Here is a 22,876-nt window from a genome sequence, read left to right on the forward strand (position 1 = left end):
CAAGTGCATATGCAAAGAGCTTCAACCTCAATGTCAACCTGGTCATCTTACCATGATTTCTAGGAAAAAATATGTGTTACCAGTTCATGCCCTCCTTCCATCTGGACTGCACTTCTCCTTTCTCTGCATGACCACTCCTCTCTGTCTTTTGAAAGCAAATGTCACCTATTCATTATCGTCTTCCCCAACTTTTTAGGTGGAGTTTCATTAACACCTTTCTGGAGTTTTTACACCTATGTGATGACCCCACATGCTATACTTTGGTGGTCTGTTTACCTACCTCTTAAGACTGTCTACATAATTTGTGGGCCTTGTGCAAAATGAAAGTGTGGGGCCCCTTGTTAAAGAAGTTATGAAGAATGTCACGATGGAGACAGCAGAATAATAAACTGAGTGTGGGGGCCTCATGAGAGCATGGCCATGAAGTCAGCCTTGTCTGCCTGCCTGGCTCATGGACTGTGAGCACCTCAGTTCCTCAGTGTCCCTCACTCCACAAGTGTTGGATGAATAAATGAATCAATAAATGAATGACTACAAGAATAAGCTTTTGATGAAAGGCAGCCATTTTGTAAGAGAGAGACTGCTGCTTTTAATTGACTACAGACTGCAGACACCCTCACAGAATCACTGAGGTGAGAGGCAAAGAAGTGGCTGCATGCAATTATTTGTAATAACAAATAATCATACTTTGTATGCATGTAAGAGTTTTCATCTTCAAAACACTTACAAAACATTAATTAATCCTCACAACAGCATCAATGAAATTGAAACTGGAGGGAGAATTTTGAGGTATGCAAAATTTAATTACCAATATTAAAATTTGGCACACAACTAACACTCCTCCTGCTGGGGCAGTAAACACATTCTGTGACATCTCCTTTCTCTCTGGAAAAAAAAATTAACATGGGAACTTAGTTCTATCGTATCAGTCAGGAAGGAGGCAAAGCTGTCCGCCAAGAACCCTCAAGAGGTGGTAGAGGTATTTATACATCTGAGGGAGGGTTGCATTTATTCACTTCTGAGTTCCCTTAAGATTCTGGGATCTAGGATTCTGAGAGCCAAGGTAAGTGTGGTCATGAATACAGGCTGGGCTCATTTTGAACAAAGATGTGGGGAATTCTGTGAGGTCATGAGGTAAAGCTCAGCTACCTATCCCCAACCTAAAAGAAAAAGAATGGTGGTGATTTCTTGGAATCTTGAGCTACATTCAGATACTTTGGTGAAGACTTTATCCATATCATCTGGGATGAGAAAGAAAGCTTGGCCTGGTACAAAGAGAGCTTCTGGGCCCAAAGTGCTGGGCAACATGAGCTGCTTCTGCAACCCTGAACCTTCTGAACTTTTGGATCCTCTTGGTAGGAGAGATGGAGGCCAGGTACTGGTGCACTGTAGCAGGGGGAGGAGTTGCCTGTCCCCTCTGGAGCAGAGGGAGCCCTTGGCCACCTGGTTTCTGTAGCCCACGTGGTGTGATGCCTGCTGGTGGGGGCTCTCCTACTGCTCTCAGCCCAGGACTCCTGCCTCCTAAAGGGAGGGAGAGCAGAACTCCCCATTTCTTAAGTGTGGGCTGTGCATAGTGACTTCCTTCCAAAGAGGACAGTACAAAAAGGGGAGAAGTAAGAGGAAAACTCCACAGAGGAGAAATATGATAAATACTACTTCAGCCAGGTGATCAGGTGAACATCAAAGTGCAAATGTTTGTTATTTTCTTCTTCAGGCCTAGATTTCTTCTCTGAAATACTCTGACCTCTTCAGAAGGTACATATGCTCGCTGACATTAAAGCTTGGTTTGAAAAACTGCTACAGACAGTGGCAATTAATCATCTACCCGGTGAGTTTCTGTTTTCTTGTTTCTCGTGCATGGCCATGACCATGCAGAACCTGACCTACCGCCACTTCCCACCTCTGCTCATTGGCCATTACTTCCTGGGTCAGATCCTCCCTTGCTGACCCCACTTGTTTTGGTTCCTGACATTTTCTGTGGTCTCCCTGCAGACCACTGAAGATGGGTCATGAGGTCCCGTAAAATGGCAGTGACAGAAGTGGCAGAAGCTTTAGACAGTGTTTCTTGGTGGGAAGGTGACTTGGGTCACACAGAGTCTTGAGAATGAAATACTAATAACACTTTGCATAGGAGTAGTGGTGAGGGAAGAATTTCTTTTATAAAACTCTCAACCACTACCCAAGCCTTGACTTCTGTAAATGACAGAAATGAAGGCAGATGAGAGTGAATGGCCCCAGGGTGAACATATACCAGTTCCACTTTGTGTTTGCTAATCCCATGTAATTCATGTTAGTGTCTTTTTTTCTTTTTTAAAAAGTTTTTTAAAAACAAGCATTAAAGCATGCTTCAGTGCTCCTTCACATTCAATGCAGCAGCCCCCGGGAGCCTGGGCCTTCTCTGGCCTCTGTGCCTTCAGAAGCCTGGGAGTGCTGGAAGGCCTGGGGGTGAGGACACAACTTCAGCTTGATGCTGTTTGTTGGAGGTATCTTCATACCTCCATGTTGCAGGGGGCTTCACTTGGCTTCCCAGGCCTCCAGCTCAGAGAAAGACAAAACCAATTTGATATTGTGTACGTACTTGTCAAGCTGTTTATTTGCGGTTCACACTAGTTATAACATTGGATTTACAGAAGAAACTGTGGTACAAAGAAAGTAAGGCTCCGGTGGCTCCTGGGCAGCAGCAGTCCGGCTGCCCCGCACAGGCTGGGCATGATGACTGCTCCCCCGACCATGCGCAGGGGACTGTGCACAGTGGAGTGCCTGCTCTCCCGTGCTGCCTGGAAGCACCTTGGAGACGGGGGCGTTCTGGGATATTCCCTCATACATTATCTGGTTTAAAACATGAGCTTGACAGTTCCCCTTCGGGAGGTGTTTGATACGTTAGTACCAGGGAGAATGAAACCCACGCAGAAATTTTCAGGATGCTTTGTGACCAGATCTAATTGCCACACAAATAGGCACTAGGTGGGGGCCTGTTTAAACATGACTACATTTTCTGTTGCTTTTTGATAGATGTGTTGTATCGTTATTTCAATTTGGAAGTTTATTTTTTCCATTGATTTTTACACATCCAGAATAACACAAATAACCAACAATTCTTTTTTGTGTTTTTTGCACATTCATTTCCCCTAGAACAAAACGTGAACTTTAAAAAAAAAATTGGAACCATGCTATTAGCTGTTTACAAAAGTGAATAAGTAGCTTGTGTTTAAGTCTAAAATAAAGTAAAAAGAAGCATTTTTTTCCTACAGTATGTAGCAAACATAAGGAAATGTCCTTAGAAACACACACAAAAAATTGAAAAAAGTTATTATAGGCATTAACAATATTTTATAATGAAGCTTAAAATCTATTTACATACATAAATACAATTAACTTTGTTGATGCAACTCTTTTGGAAGGAAGAAAACAGCCAAATGATCAGCCTCATCAATACTGACCTGGCTAAAAGGGAGGAAAAAATTCCCAACAAACAAAAAACCCAAAACAAATGTATATGCCAGGGTAAACAAAAAGGCATTTTGTTCAGATGTAGAAAATGTTTTCTGAGATTACTGACAAACCAATTTTCATGTATAAAAGACCCCCAAACATGTCATTCCCCCCAGAAATAAAAACCACCAAAAATAAAAATCACCAGGACAGAACGTCCCAAGGAAACAGGTATTTCAAGATAGAAATCTGCAATCCTAAATTGCAGGACGTTTGAGTGAAACCATTCATTTCCTTTCTAATCAGAGCATTTCTGTTTGCGCAGAAACCCCAGGCAGCAGAAAGGCTATTTACTCACTGATTGTAATTTGCCCAGGAAGGTTTTTGTTGCTGCATTTGGACAGCAAGCAGATCCAAAATGGTTGGCAATGTCTCTGTTCTGCTGGAAGAAACCCATAAACAGGAGAAAGGCTGACTCACCATGTTCCTTTATGTAAAGGGAGAAGAACTGGATCTCCTTGGGTTGTGGACATTTGGTGTTGGGGTGGGGGTGTGTGCTATCTCCTTAAGAGAATGTGGGAGAATGGAGGAGGAAGAAAGTGGGGTATGGAGGAGGGAGGGGGAGAAAGAGGGAGCTACTGGGGGGCAGTGAGAGAGAAATGTATTTTCACATACTCAGAAAAACAGAAAGGATTGAAATATGTGTCCATGTTGAAATCATAAATAAAGGCATGAATAAGCAGTAGAAATAGCTTATTCAATCTTTCTTCTCCTGAACCAATGCTCCCAGATACATCCGATTATCACATGATTGCCTTTAAGGGTCTCACTAATACCTTAATTTACCTGAAGGCAATGAATAAAAAGACAACTTCATTCATCTGAAGGCAATGAATGCAATCCCTTAGGGGGAAAAAAAAAAAGAGTTGAAACCTATCTCCAAAATAACTAAGGTCTGATTTTTTTTCTGAAAAAATTAAATACTATATATGCTGGTAAGAGTCTGTGAAGCTCTGAATGACCAAACCAGTGAGTCCACAATAAAGTGACCAGCCCTCTCCATACATAGCTTTAAGAGTGAAGGTTCAATGTGAGAGATTATCTGATTCCCCTCGTGGGGCATTAGGCTGGTTTTGAGTTGGAATATCTTCTGGTACCAGAATTGAATTGAAAACCGTAAGTGTTTTCCTTCATTTTCCCCCAGCATTTTCTCAGGTCAGATATGGCAACGTGTGCTGAAAAGAACATTTAGGTTCATTTTGGGGGAAATGGGCTAATGGTCCTTTTCAGAAATTAAATTTTTAAATTTTCTGACATTTGATGGTAATTTAGCTGCAAAAATGTAATATGGAATAACATATGAAACTGAACTGTGGAGGGAGCTATGTCTCAAATCAAAATGAATATATTCTGAGTTTCTCCAAGATCTACTATAGCTCTTCCCTATATAAGAACGACCTGACAACACAAGCTGCTTTATTCTTTAACTCTTACCAAAGTGCTACTGCATCTGTGTAAAACAAATAATCAATATATATATAAGAAAACTAAAAAACAAGTTGTTTTAAATAAGTCCAGCTGTTTTGCTGCCTGCAGCCAAAGATTTGTCTAATTTGAATGCTTAAATTTATAAAATAAAAATCAAACACTGTTCTGAAGTCCTGCTTTCAAATACTCTTCAGAGTTGACCTGAAATCGTTTCAACTAATTTTAAGAGGTACATTAAATAACAACCAGATCATTTTGAGCACACATATGTCAAAATCAGCAGTTAGTATTTATGAGTTGTACAACAACTGCATTCTGACCAAATCCTCCAATAAAAATAGTGCCATAAAATTTACAGTGACACTGGATACCTTTGAATTGTAGCCATGGACAGCAGTGACATGGATCTTTCCTGTCATGCTGGTGCACAGGTGAAAGTGCACACACCCCACAGGGTAGGGTCTCAGCCTGGTGAAAGCAACACAAAGATGGTGGTGAGTGAGCAGCATGGGATTTGGGTCCTGCACAGGTGGGATGATGTTCTCCCAAGTAACTCCACTGAGGCATACGGAGAGCACTGGCCCCATCAGGCCTGCTTCTGGTGGGCCCCTAAATTCATTCATTTGGTTCCTATGTAAATGATACCCTTCCACACAGTTTACTTAGGATGTGTTCTGTTATAAAGCGTATGTGAATTTATCAGAAGGCCATGGAGTGAGCAATTCCCTAGGCAGAAATTAAATCCTCTCCAAAGGTGTAATCATTGGCACCTGCCTGAACCCTCTGGGACCAGATTTGACCTTCTCTGTTTGAAGGGAGGGAGCCAGATATGAGACTCTTTGTTGAGCCTGGCAGAAAATTCCATACTTTTGATCCTTGGAGTGACCCTCAATGACTAAAAAAATCCTGTTAAAGACATTGCTGCATTAGCTACCAACTTGTTTAACATGAAAGGGAGTTTAATGTAAACAATACTTCTAGATAACCAAGTGATCACATTAACCATCCTTTTTTTCCAGCCTTCTTCAATGTGATACATTTAACTTTGTCTACTATCAAAAAACAAAACAAAATGTAGTACTTGATATTTTTCTCCTTAATATAAGTACATTTAAATAATTAAAAAAGTATCAACACATAAGTAAATGTCTGAACATCAAGATACATAAATATCTAGGGATTCCTTGTGGGAATACAGTAGTTAAAAATGACCCAAAGCTGTAGGTGTTTCTCAAAAAAACAACTACACAAAAGTCCAAAAGAAAAGTTAAATAAAACTTACAGAAAAGGGAATCATATTTCTTTCAATTGTCAAAGCAAGAAAGAAGCAAGCTCAAATTTTTATAGATATATAAAAATAAAAACCACCCAAATGCAAATATGCATTTTGCAATTTATAAGGTGTGGAAAAGAAAATTAAAAATAAGAATTAGATGCCAAACAGGATGAGCTGCATCCCCCCCAACTCAAATTCCACACTCTTTGGAATAAACAACTTGGTTAAAAAGTGAAGTCAAGGGTATAAAATCTTTCTTTTATTCACAGCATTGCTAAATCAGAAGCATTCACAGTTTCCCTCTGGGAATCTTCCTGTTTGCTTTACAACGTGTCCACGTGGTGGTGGTCTAGCGGACACCCTCAAGTTGTGTCAGGTTTGAAAACTCTGCGACGGGCCAACAGCGATAGCGAACTGCGCGGGCTTTGGAGGCCCGGCCGGGAGCGAGATCGGGGCGGACGGCAGGTGCGCTCGGCCCTCGGCCCGGGGGGGCTTCTCTGACCGACGGGCGAAGGAGGCTCTTCCACAGCGTCAGGCGGCAGGGCCGGCGGCACGAGGACGCCGCTGCCCCTCAGTAGGGCCGCCACACGGCCTCCTCGAGGCGCGCGGCGGGCGCCATGTTGGTGGGGGAGTTGCTGTGGCTGCCCTCGGCCTCCACCACGTCGCTCTGGTTCGGGAGGCTGGGGTTGAGCAGCGCCGAGCCCGTGGAGGCGTTGGTGCAGGGCGGCAGGATGCGCGGGGGCGAGCGCTCGCCGCCCACCATGGAGAACTGGTAGGAGCCGGCCGAGGCGCCGTAGTACAGGTAGGGCGAGCTGGTCTGGAAGGGGCCGCCCTGCGCCTGCGACGAGCCGGGGTAGGGCGGCGGCAGGTACGTGTGGTAGCGCGTGGCCGAACTCATGGCCGACATGCCGATGCCGATGCCCGAGGTGACGGGCGTCGGGGAGTAGGTGAAGGCGCCGGGGTAGTGCATGCGAGGGTCTGAGATGGAGGGCAGCGTGGGGAACTGGCGCGGGTCGCCGAAGGCCGTCAAGTCGGGCGCCGCTGCGGGGTGGGCGAGAAAAATAAGCCCGTCAGTAGGGAGTCGGGGAAGTGCGGTGCTTCCACCCCAGAATGCCCCCGCCCCGGGAGAGGGGGGCTACCCAGAATGCTGCTGTCCAAGAACATGGGGGCTACCCAGAATGCCCCCGCCCCGGGAGAGGGGGGCTACCCAGAATGCTGCTGTCCAAGAACATGGGGGCTACCCAGAATGCCCCCACCCCGGGAGAGGGGGGCTACCCAGAATGCTGCTGTCCAAGAACATGGGGGCTACCCAGAATGCCCCCGCCCCGGGAGAGGGGGGCTACCCAGAATGCTGCTGTCCAAGAACATGGGGGCTACCCAGAATGCCCCCACCCCGGGAGAGGGGGGCTACCCAGAATGCTGCTGTCCAAGAACATGGGGGCTACCCAGAATGCCCCCGCCCCGGGAGATGGGGGCTACCTAGAATGCTGCTGTCCAAGAACATGGGGGCTACCCAGAATGCTCCCACCCACGAATATGTGGGCATACTACCAAGAATGCTACCTCCTTAGAATGTGGGGGACTACCCAGAATGCTGCTGCCCTGGAAGACCGGGGTCTACCCAGAATACTATTGCCGGAAAAGATGGGGGACTACCCAGAACACTGCTGCCCAGGAGGAAGGCATGATACAGTACAGTAATATAAGATACTAGGTAATGTAATATGACATACAATGTATAAAATGATATTGTATAGTATGTATGGTATACATATATGCATAGTTATACTATAATATGTATACGACAAATCAAATATTGATATAATCCCAGAGTTAGCAAACCGAAGCTTGCCAACCAAACCTGGCTGCCACCATTTTTTTTTTTAATGTCCCAGGAGTTAAGAATGAGTTTTAATTTTTTAAATGGTTGAAAAAAAATCCAAAGAATATTTTCTGATGTGAAAATTATAGGGAGTTCAAATTTTAGTGTCTATACATAGAAACATAGACTCATTATTTTATGTATTGTCTGTGGCTGCTTTTGTGCTACCACTGTAAAGTTGAGTCGTCATGACAGAGACCACAGGGCCCATAAAACCTAAAGTATTTATTCTCTGGCCCTTTATAGAAAAAAGTTTGTTGACCCTCTATTTAATCAACGTATTAACACTATACTAATAATAATATAATCTGTGATAGTAACATGATAATTTATCAACATTATATAATTACTAATGTTGCTATTCATATATATAATATGATATATTGTATTTTAATAAAATGTTTTGTACGTAATATTTAGGTTGAATCATAGAAAATTGCCATTTTTGTAGGCTTGAACAGTAGTTAAAAATGTTGGTAATTTCCTATTACTTAACCTAATGAATGGCATAGCAGTGACTGTTGAGTGAATTTCAGTGAATATCACTACTACTCTTCTCTCTCCCCATATCTGCCATCACCTTAGTCACAGATTTTTAGAAACCATACAGACTCAGTTTCTGCTGGTATTCTCTAATATGTGCTTCATGGTTTGTTAACACAAATGGATGTAGGGCCTTGATTTATCTACTCTATTTTTTGCACATGTTGAAATTTTACCAGGAGTGACAAAGCTTTGCCTTCATTTTGTTATGATCGTGCATCATTTTGTTAGGATTGTGCATTCACAGTTTCACAAACTGGCTTTGGCTATCCTGTGGTTCACCGCCTCCTTCTGTATTTTTCTTACCTACAGGCTGCCCTTGGGAACTATTAGAGAGTTTGGGTGCCAGGAAAGGTACCCTGTGTTCTGTAGATCAGAGTTTCACAACAGTAGCACTATTGACATTTTGGGCCAGGTAATTATTTGTTGAGGCGGTAGGGGGACTGTGTGGTGCATTGTAGGATGTTTGGCAGCACCGCTGGCCTTCACCCACTAGATGCCAGTAGCATCCCCCTTACCCCATTGTGACAACCAAAAAAAAAAAAAAAATGTCTCCAGACATTGCCAAATATTCTGAGGGTTGGGGTGAGGGGAGGAAAGTCACCCCTGTCTGAAAACCACCACTGTGGATGTAGGATGGTGTCCTGGGGTAGTTTTAGTTCCTCAGAATTATTCATTAAATGACCAGGCTAGGACTATAATCTTTACATCAGCAAATCCAAAGATAGCAACAAACAGCGGAAACATGAATTAAATGTTTTAAAATTTGAAGTTCTCAAATCAACATACAAAATAACTCTTAAGCTCAGATGGCATGTGGCCTGTGTCCTTTTGAGTTCTGGCTGAAAGAGAAACTTGACGGATCCAAAAGCTTGCTGTGAAAGGAAAGCTACCAGGGTGGATTAATCTGTTTTTGGAAGGCATCAGCAGTTGATCAACTTCCTCATATTTCAGGCCTATTATTCCAGCAGGGAGAGCTGCTAGTGTGGTGTTTTCTCTCTCTCTCTCTCCCCACCCCCTTTCATTCTCTTTCTCTTTGCCCCCTTCTCCCCCCCTTGCCCCTCCCTCCCTCTAAAGGTCTTTTATTGCTCTGGCACATTTTGTAAAAATGAACTCCTCTGTACATTTGGGGTGAATGTGATGAGGGGATATACTCCTCATCAGAGAGGTAATTAAAGTTTATAGAAACAGCCGAAGTCTGTAGCAAATCCCTCCACTAATGAGGAAACCAGGAGTCTGACTTTCAAACAAACATTCCTGTTAATCTTTTCAAAGCGAGTCAGACATGTGGGCAGGGAAAAAGTTGTAAACTGACAGTGGTTCTGGGGCTGCCCTTCCCTGGCCACTCTCTAGCTCGCTCTCAAGCCAGGCCACACCTCATTCCACAGGGTTCATCCCTGCCCGCTCGCTGGAGCCATCTGTGAGCAAGCACTGTGTCACTTGTTTTTGCTTACATGGAGAGCTGTGACATATTTGAGAGTTAACAGGAAGCTTTACTCCATTTTTCCAGTTAGATTTATATGGTCTAGGGAGAAGCCGAAGTAGGAGGAAAAGCATTAGGTAGATACAATCAATTTGTTGTCATCTGATGCAATCCTCTGGACACAAATAAATGACTCTGCCCATTATTCCTCTTGCTTCATTTGCCCTGAGACAAAAAGGTGAATCCACTGGAAAATGAATGAAAGGTCACCCTGTTTCACAGCAGTGTCTGGACATGCTCTGCCAGTCTGTTCCAACTACTACATGGTAATGTGGTGATGGTACCAAGTTACTGGAATCCGGAGTGAGTCCATGATTTGTCATGGGTGTAAGTACTGGAATGATGTTATGGTCTTAGCTGTCGGGGGAAAATAGTTCTTTCACTTGTGGACAGAACATTTGAAAGATCTGAAATATTGCCTGTGATTATTCTCTTTACACATGAACAACACCATACTAAAAAAGATCATCCATTTGGTCAAATTATCTTTTTTTGTACACGTTTTGATAAAACAATTTAGGCCCTTTAGATATGCTCAGATTCAAATGATCTATTCAAATATTGGTTTTCATTTTTATGTCTTGTCTGACATCCCTTATTAAGACCCATCAGTCATGGACAATCACCCATCTGGCCAGAGTTTACCTATCCTTTTGGCCGGCCTGGTGCCCCCTTATTCAGTAGCAGAGTGGGCAGAGATGGGGACCCTTGATATTCACAGGGAGTTTTTCAAGAGTAGGAAATCTGGGGATTAGGAGGCTCAGGTATTTTGGTTGGAAATGTTTCCCCACTGATGGGGCTAAATATTTGCTCTGACAGCTCAAGTCTTCACTTTGCAGCTTGACACAAATGAAAGTAGCCCCACTCCAGGGCCCCTCCCACTGCCCCCAAAGGATTAAACAACCTGAGCAGATAATGGCTGCCTTAAAAGGATCTTTTGCATGACTCAGATTAATGCATGCTGTCTGTCGCCCAGGTTGGCAGCTAAACATTAATTTTTTTAAAATAGAAAAAAAAAAAAAAGAAAAGTAAACCTCTAGATGACAACTCTTTTCAGACAAGGTGTGGAGTCTGTCTGCAAAGGATAGAGAGAGAGACACGGAGTCCAAGTCCCCAGTGCAGAAGGAAGCCCAGGTGGGGCTGGGGGCGGGGAAAGGGGCAGCACACAGAGCTGTTGGCAGGCGGGATTAAAAGGTAAAGCAGCCACAGAGCAGTGTCAGGTTCTCAAAGCTGTCGGCCAGGCAGCCACTTTCCTTTCATGTATCCCAACCCCCTCCTGCCCCCGGGTTTATGACAACACTTTTCAGGCCTGTGCTCCAGGCTTGATTTCTCAAAGGGAGTTCTGCCAAGTTGAAGAGCAGTCTCCCATGCTGTTCTCTGCCACTGGTGAGAACTTATCTGGAATTCTCTGGTCCTCCCTCTGAGACAGCAGAGGATCATTCTTGGGTGCTGAAATGGGACATGGTTTTTATCTACTTCACACTCCCATGCCATAAAACGTCCTTCCTTACTCCTTAGGTGATTGAAGTCCAGGCTGTTCAGAAGTGTAACTGTGATATGGGATTTTGGAGTACACATGTTACTCATACCTTTTAAAACAGTCACCCTTAATCTGAACACTGGTCAGCTGGAGGAGCTGGCCCCTGCAGTTCTTGGACTACAAGGTGCCGATTTTGGGTGGTGACCAAGTCAAAAGACTTATGTAATAAATTCCAAGGGACAGACCTACTGCAGGGACATTTCCAAGGAGAACAGTAATTGTTTCAGGTGTAGACCACAGCAAGTGGGCAGAGCAGTGCCGCTAAGAAGAATCAGTAAAAGCTGGCAAGGGCCTTTGGATTCAAACTCTCTTCCTGAGGGACAGGCTTCTAGAAACCACAAGCTGAACTGATACCATAATGCCTGTTCTACTCTCTCAACTCCCTTACTAGGAGGTACCATGAATTTTTGGCATTAATGTTCAAAAATAATGTGAAAACTGAGCACTTGGGTTGGTTTTCCTATTTTACTATAAGCACCCAAGAATATTGGAAGGCAGTAGTTCTCAACTGGGGGCAGTTTTGCCCCTCAGGGGACATCTGACAATGTCTGGAGATAATTTTGATTGTCACAATGGGAGGAAGGGGAGAGTGCTACTGGCATCTAGAGGCCAGGATGCTGCTAAATATTCTACAATGCACAGGACAGACTCCCACAACGAAGAATTACTGGGCCCAAAATGTCAATAGTGAGCAGCTCTGCGAAGGCATTCTGTGAAGCTCTAAGAAGCAGCTAAGGCATCTGGTGAAACCTCAATTAATCACAATTGTCTGGTAAAAACAACATTGTACGTTTAAAAATGGCAAACATGACTTCTTTGCCCCTTTGACTGCCCCTTAATCTGCTATAATCTGATCCCAAGAGCTGAAAAGCAAAACCCATCTCCCTTCCCCACCCCCCACATGCATGTGTGTTTGCAGGCATGTAATACTGGAGTTCTCTGAAGTATTTTCACAGTTTGGGCCAGCTCCAATTTCAAAGCCCCAAACAGTAAGTTTCTTCTTCTGCCTTCAACAAAGGCATTTTTCTCTGTAACTCTGATTTCCCTGCCCATGAGCAAAGGTGAGTGCCAAGCCCAAAGGGCTCACAGGTTAAATGACTAATATTTAATGAGCTCATATTAACAACAATTATGCTAACCATGACACCTGAGCTTTTGACACTGTTTCTCTAACCTCAGTATGAACAGCTCTTAGTTGGAAATTTGGGGTATACGGTTGGCCCTCTGTATCCATGGATTCAGAAACTGTGGATTGATAATATTTTTTTTAAAAAATGGATGGTTATATCTGTACTAAACATGTACAGACTTTTTTTCTTGTCATTATTCCCTAAACAATACAGTATAACAAGTATTTACAGAGCATTTTATACCATATTAGGTATTATAAGTAATCTAGAGATGATTTAAAGTATACAGGAGGATGTGCTGATGTGATACACAAATATACCATTTTATATAAGGGACTTGAGCATTAGTGGATTTTGGTATCTATGGGGGATCCTGGAACCAATCCTCTGTGGATACCAAGGGACAACTGTATTGGCTTCCCATTCCACACATACCCCAGTGTGCTGTTCACGAGATCTGTGAAAACTCACCACCACCAGATGGACTGGTCATATCAGTCCAGAAGTCAGTTGGAATAATGAGTCCTAGAAGCTGACTACTTTGGCTTTTATATTATTAACCCTTCAGCTACCAGCCTTTCCTGCCAAATGTGAGCAACCCCCAAATGCCCAAGGAATCAACTTCTCCAAGCCACTTCTGCCTCCATATCCATAATGTCTGCCTCTGAATGTAAAAAAAAAAAAAAATCGGTGCATGGGCCTGGGACTTAAAGTAGAGATAGGTAGCCTGTCTTTAAACCATGTTTTATTCAAATTAATAATGTTCTTTCAATTCCTTCATGCATCTCTTTTAGTCTCCTGAACCTTCCACTTCAGCTTAGTTGCAAAGAATGTGTTTTCAAGCGGCTTACTTGAGAGTCGACTGGAAAGTTCTGCAGAGAGGGTTGTCATGCCACTGGCACGTCCAGGTGAGATGGGTGTTGCTGGGTGCACGGAAGGAGAGGCAATTGATCCCAGGTACTGGTAGGACTGATCGTAGGACCATGGTGGGGACGGCTGGATCTGCCTTGTATCTGCGGAGAATCAGGGAGGTAAATTATATGTACAATGGGTTGGGATTTAAAAAATAAAAAAGTCTTTTAATAAGAAATTAGTAACCTTTGTTAAAATATGTTATACATGTAGATAGCCTATTGACCAGTGTTTAATAAGCCTACTCAACTTTAAATACTTCGTTGGATGGTTTCTCCCCCAAAGATACTGAAATATTGTTTATGTTTGATTCATGAAGATTTTCATCTGATAACTATTCCTTCCAAAGATTTTATTTAATCACTCTAATGTTGAGAGGCATGGATTATGCTTTCATGGTAGAAGTGTTAATGTTCAAATTGTTGAACTATAGTACTTGATGATGCCAAGTATAATACGACTGCTCAGACTATTTCAGCTTTACTAATAATTATAGTTATCATCAGAAACATTTTATAAACTCAAGTGATCACCTGTCTATCTGTATTCAGTAAGCAGAAAGAATGTAGAGTTTTGGGATTTTTTTTTTTATACTTTTGGCAAAAATATTCCTTGGGCTTGTAAATATTTCCGTTTAGGTGAATTCTCCCCCAAGGATGACAGGAAAGAAGGTCTGGTTGGGAAGCTGGTGATGAGGTCTGACGACTTGTTCAGAAACCCAGCAGTAGAGCCGGCTCTATCAACCCAGGCCTTCTGCTCCTTTTCAAAACTTCAACTTTGCAACTTCTAAAGGGCAGATTTTTGAGCAAGTATTTTATAGATTGCCATTTTAAGAGGCTTCGGCTTGAGAAGACAAAAATCTGACTTCAAAAGCTGTAGACAAAATGAATTTTGTACATTTGATTCCAGCATTCACAGGAGTCTTAGTTTTCAAAAGCATCATAATGTTTGCAGATGAAAAAGGAGGAAAACCACTTCTAAGGCAAAATGTATGAGCAAATTTGAATTAGATACTGTCCCACTACCAGACAGTTTTATACTTCTTTAGAGTTAAACATTCATTTTTTTCTTTGTGTCCCACCTTTTCTGTGGACAAATAACAGCAAACTACCCTAACTACCAAGGGTCTTCATAGCCAGAGCTTCATGATCCTGGAAGTAACAATCTAGGAAGAGCAGGCTTCTTTAGAAAAATACCGGGTGTAAGTTGTGTATAGGCCATGACATAAAGAAATGAGCCATTCCTACTCACTATAAAATATTCCCATCTGCTCTCTTCACGGGATTTTTATTTCCAGCAGTTAAAGTTTGCCTTTTCTGTTTATCTCTTTGAAATTGCCACAGTGGACAACAGAATCAGACATTTGGAGACCCCAGTCTTCCTCCCCAGTCTTCTAACAGCCTCCCCAACTCATACTTGTACTGATCCATTTCTTTTTCTTTTTTTTTTTCTTGAAAATAACTGAATTCTTAAGTTTGAAAAACCTGAAAGTTTCAAGGCAAATATTTTAACTTGGGATCTTTGAAATCTAGTATTAAAAAAGTCTTCATTTCATCCCAAATTTTAGAGGATTTAAAGAGATGGCAACGAGTAAGAGAGCTGGTCCATTTTAAACTCAAAAGAGTTAAAATACGTTCAACTTCAAGTTGAAGATCCTGAATAATCTTACAACTGACAGTGTTTTCAATAAATGAAGGGAAACAGAAATATCAGACTGTTCAGTATTCCCTTGCTACTTCAAGTATTTTGCTCCAAGTGAAAAAAAAAAATCATATACTTAGTCCCTATAAGACATGTTTATGTCCTAGATACACACATTTACTAAGTGAATGTGTAGTACTCAAATATTTTAACCATTTAAAAAGCAAACAAAAAAGGTTTTATAATTGTCATAAAGCCCTCCGGGGTGTGAATTGCGGTGTAGTAATTCATGCCTTGTTGTGTAGACAGGCTAGCACCCCTAACCCCATGTCTAAAACCACACTAAGCATAAAGTATTATGCCATGATTCATGCTCTGTCATGTTTTACTGTAGGGAAAAAGTTGTGCTAGGCTTTTCTAAACTCATAATTAAACCATGCAAACGTTGCATAATATTTCACAGCCTTTTAAAAATATGCTTTGGTAAAATGATCTTTATGATTAAAGTCCAAGTTCTGTGAGTCTTTTTTTTTAAACACAGGGTTGTAGATTCAAATCTTCTTACTTCACACCATAACTTAGCTCTCCAGGTGCTGGCGTGGGGTGAGGGTTGGGGGGTGGGGATGGCACCAAAAATCCGGAAGCCCACCCACCCCCTAATCAGTTTCATTCCTGTGACTACAGTGATCTGTGCTTGGGTTCACAGCCAGCGGTGGACCAGAAGGTGGTGATGGTGAGCCTCTCCTGTTGGGTTTTGGGATGTTTTCTCCTTCTACGTGTAGGATTAATAAAAAACAAAATGAAAAAAGGCCCAGTAATGATACATTTTGGGTTTAATATTCAGTTACCATCTTTGCTCTGATGGGGCCAGCATGAACGCACGAAGGCAAGTATAGAGTGGCAGTGCTGTGGGCCGCCCTGCGGGCTGATGGGCAGGAGAGGTTGGCTCTGAGCCTGTCTGTGTGGGGAGCTGCTAGGTGACCCTTTCTTATTTGCATCTCTGAAAGGTGATGATCTCTAAATCTGTTCCAATGGTGACAGGACAGGATTCTATAATAATTCAAATAGGTCCTACCCAGTATGTCTTTGCCTACCTCGTATGTTACTTGTATGTTAAGCAGAGTCAGGGAAGAGTCAGGTATGGGGTATGGGGTGAAGAATGGTGCTTGTAATAATAAATATGTATGTTCGGGGAAGAGGAAGTAGGGAGGGATAAGGGAAGTTATCCAGAAAAGACCACAGGCTAAGGAAGACAGCCACTGTCAGTCATTCTCCAGAGCATAGGGCCATTTGTTCTTGAAGGAATTGCCCTGATAAGTCAATGCATCAAAAAAAAAAAACAAAGTTATTGGAACATTTACTATGTACCAGGCATGTACTATGTCCCTGGTAACAAAGGGATGAATAACAGCAGTATGGTCCCTGCCCTATTGGAACTTACAGTCAGTAAAGATCCCAGGACTGTGTGATGCTTAGAAAGGCTTCTTCCTGTTGCGTGAATTATCATACTGAGTGTTGCTTCATTCATGGATTTATTCATTCGTAGGTTCATGAAGTTATTTGTTTATTCATTCATTCATTTTTTCCAACAAATGTTTTTGCTTTACTAGGGTCACATAATAAATATGTGAATACACGTATTTATTTGTATAAGCCCTACTCACTAGTGAATGGAAGGTTTCTGCCTTCTGGGAGTTATAGCTACTGAGGGACCTAGGGCTGTATCCAGGCTAACTGCTAGATTAGCTGCCTAATTTGGACTTGCCAACAACTGTCCCCAAGGTGGAAACAAGAGCCCTAGTGGTATTTATTACATGCTTATGTTCTGCCTCTGAGAGGATCAGACGAGGGAAAGCACCAAACTTAAGTCACAGATTTCAGTTTGCATCTTGCTTTCACCACAAACAAAGTGTATAACATTATTAAAGTCCCTTTATTTTCTCTGATCCGTAGTTTTCTGACTTCAAAGGGTAATAGTGAGGAATAAGTGATATAAGCTCTATGTAAAGCAAGTATCACAATTTCTGGCTATAGTAAATGCTCAATAAGCTGAGTAATTTTTATGATTATGTTACTAAAAAGGAAAAGAAATCCATGCCAAGAGACTCATCTGATGTTTATTGGTAAGACCACACACACCTGCTCCAGGATGAGGCTTAGGGATTATTTTATTCACAGCTAAAGGCTTGACAGCCACACTCTTCAGACTAGAGAGGAGCTGGGCTCAGGAGATTAAATAGTAAAGGGGAAAAGAAAATGGAAATTTGGGTGAGGATGGAGAAGGCAAGAATTCAATATCTCAGCCAATTCATATTTCCATTAAAGAACACACAGGATTAGAAAATTTAAATTTGAGCCTTTCTTCCTATTTTTTCCAGGGTAAATGATGTTTTGGTGCAGCCACTTTACCGAGGCCATTTTGTGATGGGTTATTTTCAACTTTTTGATCATCAAATAATGGGTGAAACAGAGCGCCCTTTCTACATTCCTGAGCCCCATTCCCCTCCATTTGAAATGGGAAGTTAGGGTAAGGTAAGGTTGAGGTTAGTGGTGAGCTCAGATGTATACATGGCATATATCACTTGATAAGAAAGTAGAGTGCTTTTATCTTTTGATGTAGCAATATTAAAATGTCTCCAGAGTAAACAATGACCCTATTAAATGATTCATGTCAAAGTGTCCTGCTGCTTACAGTTTCAACTCCACAATCTAAAGAGCTTGGGAGTCATCACTCTTCTCTTTACAACAACAACAAAAAGCTGAAGAAACTGAAATAATCCATGACTTTTCTTGAGTCCACAAAGCAATTGAAGTTACAGGGCAATGTGCCACCCCCAAATCTTGAGAGGCAGGCAAATACAGACAATCACAGTGAGGTCTCCTTACTGGGGGCAGAAGCTGCTGAATTCATAAACTGAGGGGAACACTTAATGGTGATTTTGTCAAATTGCTGGAGGCTGAGTATAGACTAGTGTAAGAGTAAGAATCTCCTTGGGGCTATAGTCTTAGTGGGGAGCGGCACTTTTGTGGGTTTTTCATTCAGGAAGTTCACCAGATTCTCATGGGATCCAATGTAATAATAGTGGGTTACAGCTGAAACAGCTTCAAGGCATAGACTATTTAAGGAGGAGTTTATAGAGAAGCCCAAACAAAAACAAGGACACTAGAGGAATTTGAAGTCTCTAGCACCTGCAGCAAACTCCTAGCTAGATGAACATAATAACTCACACTAAAGGCTTGTTTGCTTTAGTTCCTATTACCTAACATACGATGTCCAGCTCTCAACAAAAAATTACAAGAGAAAAGCAAGAAAAAACACAGTCTGAAGAGATAAAGCAAGCATCTAAACCAGACTCAGATGTGACACAAATTTTGGAATTACTGGACAGGAATTTAACTATGATTAGTATGTTAACGGCTCTAGTGGAAAAAGAAGACAACATTCAAGAACAGATGGGTAATGTAAGCAGGGAGATGGAAACTCTGCGACTTGGAAAGAAATTCTAAAAATGAAAAGCACCCTATGGAAATGAGGAATGCTTTTTTTGGGCTCACCAATAGACAGGACATGGCTGAGGAAGGAATCAATGAACTTGAAGACATGACAATAGAAACTTCCCAAACTAAAAGGCAAAGAGAAAAACAAAAGAAAAAACCAGAACACCCAAGAACTATGAAACAGGTATAACATATGGGCAATTGGAATGCCAGAAGGAGAAGAGAAAACAGAGGGGAAGAGATATTTGAAGTATTAACAGCTGAGAATTTTCCAAAATTAACGACAGACACCAAACCATAGGTCCAGGAAGCTCAGAGAACACCAAGCAAGGTAAATACCAAATCTATAGCTAGGCATATCATATTCAAACTGCAGAAAACCAAAGAGAAGAAAAAATGTTGAAAGAAGTTAGGGGGGGGAAAAAACCCAATATCTTACCTATGTAGGAACAAAAATAAGAATTAAGTCAGATTTCTCTTCAGAAACCATGCAAACTAAAAGAGAGTAAAGTGTGGAAAGAAAAAAGCTACCAACCTAGAGTTCCAGCAAATTATCCTTCAAATGTGAAGGAGAAATAAAGACATTCTTTGACAAATAAAACTGAAATAATTCATAGCCAGCAGACTTGCCCTATAAGAAATGTTAAAAGAAGTACATAAAGGAAGAGCATTAGAATAAATTAAGGTAAAATAAAATTTTATTTTTCTTATTCTTTTTCTTGTTTTGTTTTAGAGACAGGATTTCAGTCTGTCACCCTGGCTGGAGTGTAGGGGTGCGATCATACCTCACTGCAGCCTTGAACTCCTGGGTTCAAGTGATCCTCCTACCTCAGCAACTCGAGTAGCTGGGATTATAGACTTGAACCACCATGCCTATCTTATTCTGAACTGATGTGAAAGATAACTGTCTATTTATGGTGATAATAGTAACAATGTGTTGGGTGATTATGGCATGTGGATAAATGAATGACAATAATGACAGAGACAGGAAGGAAGAAATGGTATAGTATGATTTGATGGTGGACTTAGATTAGTTATGTATTTTTCAAACTCTAGGGCAACCACTAAAAACTTTTTAAAAAAGTATAATTGGTATGTTAACAGAGGAGGTAAAATGGAATCATATAAAATGTTCAGTTAAACCTAGAGAAGGCAGATAAAGAGGGGAAAAAAGGACCAGGTGCAACAAATATAAAAGTTATAAATGGTAGATACTAATCCAGTTATATCAATAATTTAAATATGAATGGTCCAAATGCACCAATTTAAAGACAGATTATCGGACTGGATGAAAAACAAGACCCAGCTATATGTTGCCTACAAGGGACCCACTTTAAAGCCTCAGATAGGTTTAAAGTAAAGGGATGGAGAGAGATACACCATGCTAACACTAATCAAAAGAAAGCCAGAGTAGCTATATTAGCTTTATATAAAGCTGACTTCAGAAGAAAGAACATTTTCAGGGACAAAGAGGAGAATTATATGATAATAATGGGGGTCAGTTCTCTAAAAAATAATCCTTAACATGTGTCCACCCAACAACAGAGTGTCAAAAAACATGAGGTGAAAACTGCTAGAACTACAAGGAGAAATAGACAAATATACTATGATAGTTAGAAACTTCAATACCCCTGTTTCAATAATTGATACATCAAGCAAGCAGAAAGGACATAGTTGACTTGACCAGCACTACCAATCAATATGATCTAACATCTGTAGAATATTCCATCCAACAACAGCTGAATACACATTCTTACATTCACATGGAACATTCACCAAGCTAGGCCACATTCTGGGCCATGAAATATAGCTTAACACACTTAAAAGTATAGAAACCATATAGAGTATTTTCTCAGGCCACATGGATTTAAACTAAGAAACCAGTAACAGAAAGATAGCTGGAAAATTCTCCCATATTTGGAGACTAAACAGCATACTTCTATATAATGCGTAGGTTGAATAAGAAGTCTCAAGAGAAAGAATTTTGGACTAAACAAAAATGAAAATATAACTTACTACAATTTATGGGGTGCAGTAAAAGCAGTGCTTAGAGGGACATTTATAGCATTGAATGCATATATTAGAAAAGAAAGATCCAGAATTCACAATCCAAGCTTTTACCTTAGGAAACTAGAGAAAAAAGCAATATAGACCTAAAGCAAGCAGATGAAAATAAATAATAAAAATTAGTGGGAGTCAATGAAATTCAATACAGGAAAGTAATAGAGAAAAATCAATGAAACCAAAAACTTATTCTTTGAAAGTCTGAAACATCTTCCTTTGTCCTCATGTCCCTCTCAGGCCACAGGAGAAGATGGGTAGAGACACTTCGTGGTCTTAACTCTGACCACCCCCCTCTGTGGTCATTTTAACACCCACCCTCAAGACCTGGTTACCAACAGCACCGCTTGCGCTGTGCCGCCGTCCCTCAGCCTGGGCCTGGATAGGGTTGAGGGCTCTGGTGCTTGGTTGTCACAGTTAGAAAGCCCTTCCTTTCCTTGGGTGTTTGGCTGATACCTTTAAAAGACCATGTCTTTCATTCACCTGTCAGAACCATTTTAACATAAATAATAGACAGTCACACATGCCACGAAGCTTTATCATCTATTTTTGAAAAAGCCAAACCTGCTCGGTGAACATAGAAACCCTAGGGGCAGCCATGGTTTTTTCCGTAGATGATTTTTTTTCCCTCTTTCAGCTTGGAAGAAGGCAGGGAAGTTCCCAGGGTTCCCTCCAAGTTCACCTCAGTCATGGGTAGCTGGTGTGATGCCCTCTTGGATGCCTCAAAACACACAACAGGATGTGACTCAGGACTCAGAGATGTGAGTCAGTTTCCAAGGTGATGTGTCAGGGCGAGCCCCAGTGGTGGTTTACATCTCCCTGTCTGGAACCCCTGGGAAGAAAGATCTGGACTCATCTACAAATAAAAGGGGTGCCCCAGATGCTTTCCAGCTACCTTCAGAGTTATATGATGTCAGCTTTCACAGCCCCTGGAGTGGGCCGTGGGGGACATTTTCTTGAAAGTTGTGCTGTCTTTGAGAAGCAATGTTTTCCTCTGGCCTCTCTAGCAGGGAGTTAAAACTGCAACCCAGCACACATAAGGATAGCAGTCACCTAGGAGTAGCCCCAGGTAGCAGACACTGGGTTAGCACTTTGCTGCTGTATCATTGAAATGCTGCGAGTCAGTCAGCACCAGCCCTGGGTCCGGAAAAAAAGGGAGATTGTGAAAGAGCTCCGGGATTTGCCAACCGTTTGTCTCCGGCTGGCTGCAGACATCTTGGTTAGTCATGTGCAGCTCTGATGCATTCATTGTTCCAGCAATTACTTTGAAGAGAAGCATTCAGACCAAGCCGGGACAGAGGCCTGCCTGGGTTTGCTGTGTTTTAAAGGCCTCCAGGGTTTTGAGGGAGCTGGTCTTTGCTGCGGACCTGCCGGCCTGAGAGGTGGCCGTCTGCCTACGGGAGGGAAGAAGGCAGCTGTGTGGCCGCGGATGGTCCCAGTGCTTCTGGGACTCGTATTCCTCACCCGCAGGGCAGGCTTTGTGGCTTTGTGGTCAGGGCCCTGTGAATCCAAACACTGGTTCTTAACATCAGGGCCACCCCCAGCCCTGGTGGCTCACCCCAGAGTCCTTTTCCTCTCAAACCTCTGCTTCCTCATCTCTAAAAATGGGGGTAACCAGACTCACCTGCCTCACAGGTGTGAGAGTTAATTAATGTTTGTGGAGCAGCTTTGAGATCCACAGATGAAAGGCTCCCTATAAATGCAAAGTGCTATTCCTCATTAGAGCTGCCAGACAGTTCCCAGGGGAAACAGTGCAACCCTCACCACCAGGCCGCTCCCCTCGGCCAGATCAGTCTGAGACACGTCTGGAAAAACTCTCCGTATTTAGGCAGAGTTCTCTCTGAGGCCGGGTTCAGGGATAAGTCACTAGCTCCTAGAAAAGATGGGCATTTGATAGCCTGTCTCTTTCTCTGTTGGCCGTGTGTCCCTGTGGTGCAGGGAGAGTGGCCTTTGGTGCACGTGGGCTGGAGGGACCACAGTTCTGAGGGCA

The 22,876-nt window shown here is 42.2% G+C and overlaps 1 protein-coding gene across 3 annotated transcripts in view; it reads right to left on the reverse strand.

Annotated features, from left to right (window-relative positions):
• Nucleotides 1-2,566: 2,566 nt before the first annotated feature.
• RUNX1 (RUNX family transcription factor 1) overlaps nt 2,567-22,876 on the reverse strand; it is a 238,748-nt gene continuing 218,438 nt past the window's right edge. For all 3 annotated transcript variants that reach the window (XM_045540611.1, XM_045540612.1, XM_045540610.1), the window contains 2 exons: nt 13,626-13,787; nt 2,567-7,237 (listed from right to left, as the gene is read on the reverse strand). In XM_045540611.1, coding sequence (XP_045396567.1) covers nt 6,768-7,237; nt 13,626-13,787 — 632 coding nt within the window. In that variant the 3' untranslated portion in view covers nt 2,567-6,767. The remainder of the gene's footprint in view (nt 7,238-13,625; nt 13,788-22,876) is intronic.

Source organism: Lemur catta, chromosome 1, assembly GCF_020740605.2.
Source record: "Lemur catta isolate mLemCat1 chromosome 1, mLemCat1.pri, whole genome shotgun sequence".
Lineage (NCBI taxonomy): Eukaryota > Metazoa > Chordata > Mammalia > Primates > Lemuridae > Lemur > Lemur catta.